Source organism: Neltuma alba, unplaced genomic scaffold (assembly GCF_004799145.2).
Source record: "Neltuma alba isolate B1F8T4 unplaced genomic scaffold, ASM479914v2 tig00013084_pilon, whole genome shotgun sequence".
Lineage (NCBI taxonomy): Eukaryota > Viridiplantae > Streptophyta > Magnoliopsida > Fabales > Fabaceae > Neltuma > Neltuma alba.
The window spans coordinates 141,904-153,106 of NW_021637412.1; the positions used below are offsets into that span (position 1 = coordinate 141,904).

Consider the following 11,203-nt stretch of genomic DNA (forward strand, 5'->3'; position numbering starts at 1 on the left):
TATTTAATTCTTATGATCTATCTTTTTATTTTGATATGACACGCTGGATCTACAATTTACCCCAGTTTTGATGACCGGAAGCTTGTTGATTTATTACTAACTTTGTTGTCAGCGTATGCGCTGGAAATTACGCGTTTGCAAATCTAGGATGTTTCTAATCTATGTGACGCTTGCCATGTTCACACATGTGGTTTTATTATTTTATAGGCAACAAGAAATGTTTTATTTGGATGATAATAAAGTTTAAGCTAAAACTAAATTTTTAATTGTTGACTGTCACGAGACCGCCAATCCTGTCACTTAATTAACCCAGAACGGGGGCAAAAATCGAGTTACGCAGGTTCATTTCATTTCTTTTTATCTTCTTACATCCACTGAATCCTTATAATTTTAGAAAACTGCAGCTGGGTGAAAGCTGATCAAGGAGGAGTAAATGTCAGAACCAGTCAATTTAGTCACGTAAAACTGAAACGGTTTTGCTTTTTAGGCCTGAACTAAGCTATTTGATTGAGCAGCGACCGGAATAAATGAAAAATACTCCTCCGGTCCTTATTATAAGACCCCATTTGACTTTTTATTTGGTCCTAATTATAAGACCCCAATCTATTTTGTCTCTTATATTTATACATTTTTTTCCAAGATAATCCTTCTAATAATAATAGTTTTAGCCAATATACTTAATTAGCAAGGATATTTTAGGAATGACAACACTTATTTATTATAAATAACTAACTTAACTTACTTCCTTAATCTCCTCAAATAAATCAATTGGGTCTTATAATTAGGACCGGAGGAGTAATTACTATACGGAGAAGGAAATTAGTTTATCCTCAAAGTTTCAAGAAACAAAATTAGTCTATCCCCAGCGTTCCAAGGACAGAAAACAGGTTCATCTATCTATAAAGCGTGTTTTCTGTGACAAAAAGCATAGATGGATACGTGAGTAACATCACAAAGTATGCTAAATTTAATTATTTTACCGTCTCTCTCTCTCTCTCTACCCGCTACATTCTCTTTTATGTCCTGCGGATATCAAGAATTAATTAAGAATGGAACTTTTTATTCAGACTATTCATGTTAACATAATTTCGAGATGTTAATTTTTGTTCTAATATAGTATTCTTCTGATCCTTAATATATAATATAATTGTTGTGTTGATTTTGGTCCTAAATATAAGACATATTTTTTATATTTATCAATTTTTTTTAAATTACCCATGTGGATACTCCCTCGACCATAACCAAGTAAAAGATGAAGGAAGGATATTAAGAAAGATGATCATAGTATTTTGGAAAAAATATGTCATATTTCTTATAATTAACTAACTTATCTAACTTCCTTAATCTAATTAAATTAGTTAAATTGGTCATATATGAAGAACCAGAGAGATATATGAATATGGTAACTCTGATTATAAACAAAAACTGCGAAATAGTGTGTAAATTATGAAATGTACACAAGGCGCTGGTGGGAGCATGTCACTGTTACATTATCACAACTCGAAACAAGCACAATTAGAAGCGTGACAATTCTATATGAAGTATAAACCACCAAACAAACCAAACCACCTGACATGTGCCCCCAGTGGCTCGCCCCAGAAGTCCATATGACATTAAACCCACAACTAGTGCCCGCTACACACGCATGGGAAATGCATCTTCCTTTTCAATTTTTCTCAAGCATAACTCACAACTATTCCTAATTCCTATTCAATTTTATTAGTTTTCAATAAATTAACGTACCCCTACCAATGAGTTAATCGTTGGGGATAATGAATACATTGCAATCTACTCCTCCGGTCCTTATTATAAGACCCAATTTGACTTTTTATTTGGTCCTAATTATAAGACCCAATCTATTTTCTCTCTATATTTATGTATTTTTTTCCAAGATAATCCTTCTAATAATGATAGTTTTAGCCAATATACTTAATTAGCAAGGATATTTTAGGAATAACAACACTTATTTATTATAAATAACCAACTTAACTTACTTCCTTAATCTCCTCAAATAAGTCAATTGGGTCTTATAATTAGGACCGGAGGAGTATGTTAAATCTTGCAATGGATTCATTATCCTCAAAGAATAACTCAAACATCACCAGCCTGTGAAACTATAATTAAACACACATTTTATAAACTATGCATTATAATATAACCACTTCTATTGTATTATTCTTCAAACAATACCCCATTCTCTTTCCAGCTTATTCTTCAGCTGTTCAAGTTCTTTCGGCGGAAGAGCCACGGTGATAATTCTTCCATTACCCCCACCGCCTTCAGCGCTATCATCTCCCTCTGGCGCCGGAAGCACTGAGACGACACCCTCATCGCCCACTCCGTGAAAAGTACAGTTCGCCAGAACAGGTTTCCGGCCATTCAGTTTCACGTTATAAAACTCAGCTCCTTCCAGATCGACAAATGTCAGGTTCGCTCCGTAAACCACGAAATCCCCTTTTCCTTCATCTTCTTCCACCATCTTTTCCATGATATCATTCTCCACCACCTTCTTCTCACCAATCAGTATGGCCAATTCTGACACGTCGGATTTCTCCACCGCAAAATCGGCTTCCACTTTGCTGAACACCAACCCATTTCTCGGCGATTCATCTTCTTTCCGTATAGATCCATTAGTACAGATCGTCACCGCATTTAACCCAGAAGCATCACCCCTTACGTGACAGAGAGATTTCCAAACGATGGCGGAGAGAATTTCAAAATACGATGCAGGAGCAGAAGCATTTATTGTTGTTGCCAAATGATCGAGTTGTTTCGAGGTGACACGGAAAGAGTGGTTTTCGACTTTTCTGTGATCTGCAACTAGCCAGTGTTCTCCGACGTCAACGGACTTTTTCATCGACATCGGCTTATCGGAGACCGAAGGAGGAAGCTCGGGTTTGAAAGGAGTCGGCGCCGGAAGAGACCTGGGAGGCACGTGACCCGCCATTATCCTGCTCCAAAGATTGATGAAGTTGAGAGCAGAGAAAGCATCTCCGAGAACATGTGGCCAGCTGAGGCCAACGGTCAATCCTCCGCATTGAAACCTTGTGAACTGATAATTATGTCACGGCAGTAGCAAAACGTTAATTCATCAGTTTTTTCATTTATACCGAATAATAATGAAGCGATTTACTTCATCATATCAGTCAATATCTGAGAATAATATTGCAACTCCTGCTACAACAATAGCCCAAGCATATATTCCAATTTTAGGTATGAGTGATATTTTCTGATGGAAAAATGTATATAATTAACTTACCAGCCAGTATTGCCTTAGGCAGCTCTGGATACATGGCCCTGCGTTGCAAGGTGTAAATAGGAATGTAGGATATACTTCCTTTCTTTTCTTATTTACTTATCTTAATTTAAATTTATATCTTGTCCTTAAATATATTTGTTGTTCCAAAATTTAAGGTATAATCATTATTTATTTGACAAATTACCTATATTAGATAGATGACATCAAATGGAGGCAATTAAAATTTAAATCATGATGTTAAATAGAAGATAGAACTGAAAGAAAAATAATTCTCACATGGTAATTAGCAAATTTTTTCCTTGTTCGATCTGCTATATTTTTCACGAAAATAAGTAGAGAGGAGGATACACCACATGCATTTCATGCACCATGCAAAATTTCAAATCTGGGAGCCGTCCTAAAAGTACGTAAAAGTCATCCGATCTAAAAAGTTACTCCCTCCGTTACTTATTATAAGAGACGAATAACCGAATTATATTGATAAAAAAAACAGTTAAAATTAATTAAGAACAATCAATGTGTAAAAAGTATATTTTTTTCCAAAAATGCCCTCATTAATAAGGAGAGAGAACATAATAGAGAACAATGGTAAATTATTAAAAGAAAAGGAAGTGGGAAGGAGAGAGAGTGTGAGTTGAAGACAATAAATATGAGTAAGATAGGAAATCAACACAAAAAGATAAAGACAACTTTTAAATGTCTTTTATATATAAAAACATGCTATAAGTATCAAATGTCTCTTATAATAAGGAATCGAGGGAGTAAAACGATAGCATTAGATGTCTAGGATAGCCGTAGGACCAACAACTGGCATTAAATTCCGATCCCTCCCTCAGATTCCTCAAGCATCAAAGGACGGCAATAATGACTGGTGGAAATATGAAGCGTCAGTTAGAAATCAAGTATGGAGACAGGCAGCACAGTGCACCAGAGGGCCTTGCGGCTGTTTTCAGGAATGGGTCGAAGGCAAGAAGGCGACGGTGGGTCGCAGAGTTGAGGCTTATTTTAAGAAAAAATTACAATCAATTCCCATAAAAAAAAAATTATCAAAAGGTTTTAATAACACAACCTCAACAACTTATAATGACAAGTTATATAGTGAGAATAATAACATTTGGGACTTGCTTTTTAATTGTTTTTCTTATTTAGGACCTCATTATAATTCTCTTTTATTTTAATAACAAGGGGTTTTGGATTTTAATAATGAAAATATATATAACTTAATTAGTTTTATCATAAATTTTAAGAACACAATAAACATATTTTTTTAAAAATCGACGTCTATCTCTATTTACACACACGTATTTCTATCTTCATTTTCACTTTAATTTTCTTATTCGGCGTACCAAACCGGCCTAATTTCCTTCTGTCGTAGCTCACTGATTATGAGGATCACACATTAAAACACATCCTGTCTATATTTAACGGGGAAAAACTCCAATCATGAAAAACTGAAAAAGTATAGTACTATTTTAGCAATGAAATAAAATATTTCTATCATTTACGCACTACTGACAGGCCAACAGTTTGTATTGCTGATTTAAAAATATGTTCAGTATTACTGTGAACTCTGACCTAGAGCGGGGCACATTTTGCGCCAGTTAATCCTTTGCTGTCGATCGATTTATTCAAAAAATATACAGAGGCATCTTAATCAGTTTTTCCCCAGTCAATACAGATAAAAATGCTTAAATTGTTGAGATTTATAAAGCTCTTTTTTTTAAAACCATTCCAATTTCCAAGTACAAGTTTAAAATACAAATTTTCATTTTTGTCAAAAAAATACAAATTTATATATATAAACGAATTTCACATTACAAGCTCTTAATTACTGTAGAAATATATATTAAAAGAGTTTAAGAAAATATTATAGCAAATAATATATTAACTGTGAGGCGGCATGCAAGCCGTATTAGTTCAATTTCTCCTTCCGTGTGTGCGTAAAATCAGTGCTTTAATGATATAAAAAAAATCGGTTCTTTAATAATAACTCACACCTTAAATTTTTTTTCCTACTGGAGAAGGGGAGTGCGAACTTTGAACACACATAAACAATAAACAATTAATTAATCAAATTAAAGGGAAGAAAGGAACACTAATCAACAACCCAAAACCACAAATCTACATGCATCAGCACATATAGCCCGAATTTGCTTTCAAACAAAACATGAATGAAATGACAATATTTCAGCATTGATAAATGAATAGTTTTATATTCAAGCAAGAAGAAGAAAAATATTTAGTCCAAAAATTAAATCAAGAAGAGATATACCTGGACGAAAACAAGAGGAGAGAAGCCAAGATCAGGGCCAAGGACGTGGTCTTGAACGAGGCCGTCTATGGAGTATCTGACGTCGGCGATCCATTCGGCGAGGGTCTTGTCACAGTATGACTCGGCGACCCGTACACCGGCGTCGTTGCACTTGATGAACGGCCGTCCGGTATCGGATCTCCTGATCCGACCCGATACATGGGAGTACACATCAAGCAGAGAGAACATGGCCTTCTTCAAGTCGTAGTTAGAGAGACCTTGGACGGCATCGTTGCTGAAGAAGTAGGCTGATCTGATATAGTGGAGCTTCAGGAGCAAATCCATGTTCTGGAGTTCGTACGCACCGTTTTGGTCACTCCGTGGCGTCGCCGGAACCACCGTTGAGATCCTGGAGCTCAGAGGCATGTTCTCGATGTTGCCGAGTGAGCCCATAGCAGAAATAGAGGAGAAGGATGTTTCTGTGGGTGAATGAGGGAGGCAAGGCTTCTTGCTATTTATAAACCAACGTTTTCAGGCAAAAAAAAAAAGAAGAAGAAAAAAAACAACGTTAAGGATCCCAGCTGCGAGTAAAAGAAAGGATGGAGATTGCGCTTCCCTGGCCGGGCTGGTTTTCTTTACATCAACGTGGGGTCCCGTTCTTAAATTTCTTTTCCACGAAATAACTGTCTTTTTGTTTTTTCCTTTAGATAGAAGTATAGAACTTGGAACATTTCCATTTCATTTTTATTATTATTTCGGCGAATCCAAATAAAAAGAATTGCGTTGCTTCGAGTTAAAATTTAAAGGCGAGTTACAATTCAATCAAAATTTTATTAATTCTATCCCTATGAACAAAAGAATAACACTGACTCTGATCTACTTCATTAGGAACATGGATGCATTCAATTTATATTACTATCTCTTGTCCTAAATATAATATATAGTTTGTAGTGCGAATAGTAATTATATTATAAGCTATATCTTATACTACTTTCGATCCTTAACATAAATGTTAGCTAAAAATTCAATTTAATTTTATATCTAAGATCTCAATTCATTTAGTTTTGAGTATTTATTTATTTTGCCCATAAATAATTCTTATGGTGACCACATATATTAAAAAATTTCTATCAAAGCATACTTTCAAGTTTCAATGCACATTATTAAGAATAGTATTTCAGAAAAGGTAACATTCATTTATTATAAATACCTAAACTAATTGTTTTAATATTCTTGTATTAGTTATTTAATTTTATATTAATTACCTCATCTAGTATTTGGCAGTGGATGCACGTACGATAGTAAAATGTAAATATGCAGCTGTTGTGCCAAATGTATAGTTTTGCGCTGCGTTCCAATTTGGTTGGAAGAGTTAAAGGAGGAGCCCCCCTCTCCCCGCCATCTTGTTTGGCCGGATAGGAGGAAAGGCCCCCCGTTTTTCCAATCAAACGAGGGGCCCTCCCCTTTCCTCCAACTAAACGGACCCCTTGCTATATCACTAGTATTAGACTGTTAGGTACTAAGGCTAACTTCTTTTGCCAACAGGTACTAGCGCTAATTAAATATATGAAATTAAATAGTCTCGTGATATATAAAGAATTTGAGCACGGAATGGGAGCTCAAAGGATTTTGATTACTGAGACACGTTTCTTTCAAAAGCTGTACGTGTTAGCGTTATTTGAAATTAATTGTGGTTGTTCGGGGGTAGTAGTTAGATTCTGTTTTTTCCCAGTCAATTAGTTTGTTAACTCTTCGGCATGGAACTTTCAGGAAGCCACGTATTCCACCCACTCTCTTCTCCCCACGGAAGCCATACAATGATACAGACCACGGGCCCATAAAAGCACACACAATTATCTTTTTAATTAAAGAAAGGAGAGAACCAACAAGAATTGGTTCAGTTCATAAGAAATTGGCTCATAACCTTTAAAGTTGTGAGTTTGAAACTTAAAACTAATGTGATGATTTTGTTAATGGATGATTTGTAAATATCTCTGTAAATGCATTTTGAACCTGGAAGCATGTCCTAATCATAGTAAGTCTGAAGATCCAACTCATTTAAACTTTATTATAGCCACACACACAAAAAAAAGAGAGAGGAAAGAAAAGAAAAACAACTCCAATGTTTTAAAGTAGCAGTTCAATTAAAACTCGAGCAATTGAGCCATAACTTTTCACTATATTACCTCTGATTATTAACATAAGTATGCTAATTATTTTGGAGAGATTAAAAAAGTTAAATAAATTGTTTTAAAATATTTATATTTAACCATAAGGTAGTCCTTCGTTCAAATGATTACCAGAGAGCATGCCGTTCTGCCTAAGGATATTCATCAACTTCTAGCTTCTTTTGCTAGCTGCGGTGGCCTGATTCAGCCTACTTTTTATGGACCCCTCTCACAGCAAACTCTACTTCTTGTCTTTCCCCTCGGCTTTAGGAGATGTTTGGATATTCTCAAAATTGTTTTTTAAAAACTTCTATAAATCATGAAAAATTTTCCACATATTTCTGTAAAATCACTTTTAAAATTATAGTTTAATTTTTATCCAAACATCTACTTAGTCTTGCACGTTGACTCAAAGGTATATAATAATGAATTGATATAAATGTAAAAGTATTCGAGTGAATTAGTTCAATATGGATCAATTTATGTTTAGAAGGCAACATAACCCTCTTATCCTATTTATAAAACATTTCTAATGTTATCAAAATAAAAAAAATATTTTTTAAACCAGGCAGCAAGGAGACGTTAAATATTTTTAATTTCATCTTTATATTCAATAACTTTTTAACTGTATGTCTATTTAATATATAAATTTTGTAAGGAATAATAATTCACAAAATAATAAATCAGTGAGATCATTTATATAGAGACAACAAATTTTTATCTCAATCTTATAAATATGACCAGAGAGTTGACAAACTATTTTCATAAACAGACAGTGTATCGTATGGGAGGAAAAGAGAGGAAGAGATCGAGGGGGAGGAAGAGGCTTTAGTCCCTTTCCAACTCTCATTGATCGCGAATAAGCCACTCGGAGTATTAATGAACTCTAAAGTTGTGGCCGAAAGTATAGTTATATATGAATGCAACTGAAAAATACGTGGGGATACATCTGTATGCGTGAATACATACGTACGTGGACAACCCTAACCATCAGTATACATAACATATACCAGCACAGCAGTACTAGTAAATATTGAAACAAAAAGTTACTGGTAGTACCACCCCCGAAAGTAATACTCCTCCGGTCCTTAATATATGACCCAATTATTCAGTTGGTTTTGGTTCTAAATATAGGACTCATTTCTTATATTTATCAATTTTCTCTAAATTACCCCTATGGATACTCCTCAACCATAACCAAGTAGAAGAGGGAGATGGGGTATTAAGAAAGATGATTATGGTGTTTTAGAAAAAACGTGTCACATTTTTTATAATTAACTAACTTACCTAACTTCTTTAATCTAATCAAATTAGTTAAATGGGTCTTATATTAAGGACCGGAGGAGTATTATTTTCTGTATAATAATGGATAATATTGAGATATGATGAGTTCAAAAATTCAGTGTCCTAATTAAAAAAAAATATTAGTCCCCAAACGTAACGCTTAAAAAGGACAGATTTACAAAGGACGCTATATATACAATATATGTCTTGCCAACGCAAAGGAGGCGCGCACACATATAGCTAGGTGTGGAACGTCATTTTTCGTTTTAGAAACCAATTACAGTTCAATAAAAATAATTAAAAAATATAAATTTATTATAAAATTTAAGTGATTTCTAACGTTACCATTAGTAATTATAAAAACTCTAACATCATAGTATTAATTTTAATTCTCTTACTACCTTTATTAAATATGGGCATACATGATTTAAAAAAAATATTTAATGCTCCTTGAGACTAAATAAATGCCTCATAAAGAGAATAAAAAAACACTTGTTAATTGATGCCTTTTAATAAAAACCAAATGGAGTAAGCTTACTCCCTTCTGTTTATAACATATACTATCTCCGGTTTTTAATATAAGATATTGTTTGATTTTTATTTTGACTCTAAATATAAGACCTTAATCCATTTTGTCTCTCATATTTATTTATTTTTTTCAAAATGGTCATTTTAATAATGGTGGTTCTAGCCAATAAACTTGATTAGTAAGGATATTTTAGAAAAAACAACACTTATTTATTATAAATAACTAATTTAGCTTATTTCTTTAATCTACTTAAATTAGTTAACTAGACATTTTATTTAGAACCGGAGGCGGTGTGTAGGAGTTTTTTTTGGAACTAATGCTTGTGCAAAATATAGGATGATGTTTTATAGTTTTAATGATTTCTTTCCAAATTTTTTGTTGTGTGGCGGTTAATGTGCACTCAATAATTGCGCATGGAAGCGCGAAGGCGTTTGACGCTAGTTGTGGATAAAAGTGAAAATGAAAAATGAGTTGATTTTTCATAAAATTAAATAAAAACAAGTTAATTATATTTTGAAAAAAACGCTAGCACGCAAGTTATGGTTCATTAAAGTCGGCGTTCACGGGTTGTAATAAAGGAAATCAGCTCGAGGAAACTGGCTGTGACAAGCACCAGTTTCTTTCCAAATTCCCCATGATAAGTGTCATACACTAAACGCATTAAAGGGGGGTAGTTGGTGGTGGGCCGTGTGGTGTTTGGTCTTCGCTGAGGCTATCAGTGCTCAGACGGTCCAGATCATCTTTTATTTCCACAGCATATGTTATCGATGGCTGGCTACATCGATTTTCATTATGCTTCATTCCATTTCAATATGGTATTGTGCGCTGCCATATCATGCATCATGACAGCTCTATAAATTCAAATACACTGTTCATTCAAGTTACAAGGCGAGCACTTATTAAATAATCTCTCCGTGTTTACCAAAAAAAGAACAAATTAATTTGGATGTTGATGATTTGGTAGGACGGGTTTTAAAAGGGTGTGTTTTTCATATGCTAAAATATACACTTGGTTCTTTAACTTTACGTAAAGTTTTAGTTTGATCTCTCAACTTTAAAAATTATATTTTTGGTCTTTTGACTTCAAAATTATTGGTCTTAAATGATTTTTTTTACAATAATCATAATTGTTTTAAATATTAAACTTAATATGTTAGTATTTATTAATGTTTTATCAGTATTTAAGAGTTCAATATCATCATTTTTTATTAACACTTTAAGGGTTAGAAGACTAATAATTTACTTTTTAAAATTAATTGATCAAAATAAAATTTTGTGTAAAGTTAAACGGCTAAAATATATATTTTAGTCGTTTTTCATATTAGGCTCTTCTTTATTAGTGCTGTTTTCCTCCCGACTGACAAATGGTGACTAGTGTACCATTTAATTTAGCGGGTGCGTACCTGGAGACCATGTAAATAAGCATTTTAACATGTCATCACCTCCAATTCTCCTTGCGTGTGTACTTTTTGCATAGGGCGAAGTTATTTGCTTAAATAATTGAACTAGATCATATGAAATATTATCTCTCGTCATAAATATAAAAACTAATTAAAGATTCAATTCTTTTCTAATTAAGTAGGAGATCCTAATCCATATTAACTTGTTTTTTATATTTATTTTTTTTAAAGTAGCTCTCATAATGATTAACATGTTAAAGAATTTTCATTCTAATATACTACATGATTAGTAAGAATATTTTAAAAAATAAA

At 33.5% G+C, this 11,203-nt stretch overlaps 1 protein-coding gene across 1 annotated transcript; it reads right to left on the reverse strand.

Annotated features, from left to right (window-relative positions):
- Positions 1-2,109: 2,109 nt before the first annotated feature.
- Positions 2,110-6,005, reverse strand: LOC114734301 (protein ECERIFERUM 2). Its single transcript, XM_028921909.1, has 2 exons — positions 5,532-6,005; positions 2,110-3,052 (listed from the first exon to the last, which is right to left on the reverse strand). The coding sequence occupies exons 1-2, from the start codon at positions 5,961-5,963 to the stop codon at positions 2,180-2,182; spliced, it is 1,305 nt and encodes a 434-aa protein (XP_028777742.1). The 5' UTR covers positions 5,964-6,005; the 3' UTR covers positions 2,110-2,179.
- Positions 6,006-11,203: the final 5,198 nt, after the last annotated feature.

Bases quoted from the DNA above. Each gene is read 5' to 3' on its own strand.
- LOC114734301 (XM_028921909.1), bottom strand. From the start codon at position 5,963: ATGGGCTCACTCGGCAACATCGAGAACATGCCTCTGAGCTCCAGGATC. The intron at 3,053-5,531 runs GTATATCTCTTC...CATAATTATCAG, and splicing joins CTCCTCTTGTTTTCGTCCAG to TTCACAAGGTTTCAATGCGG.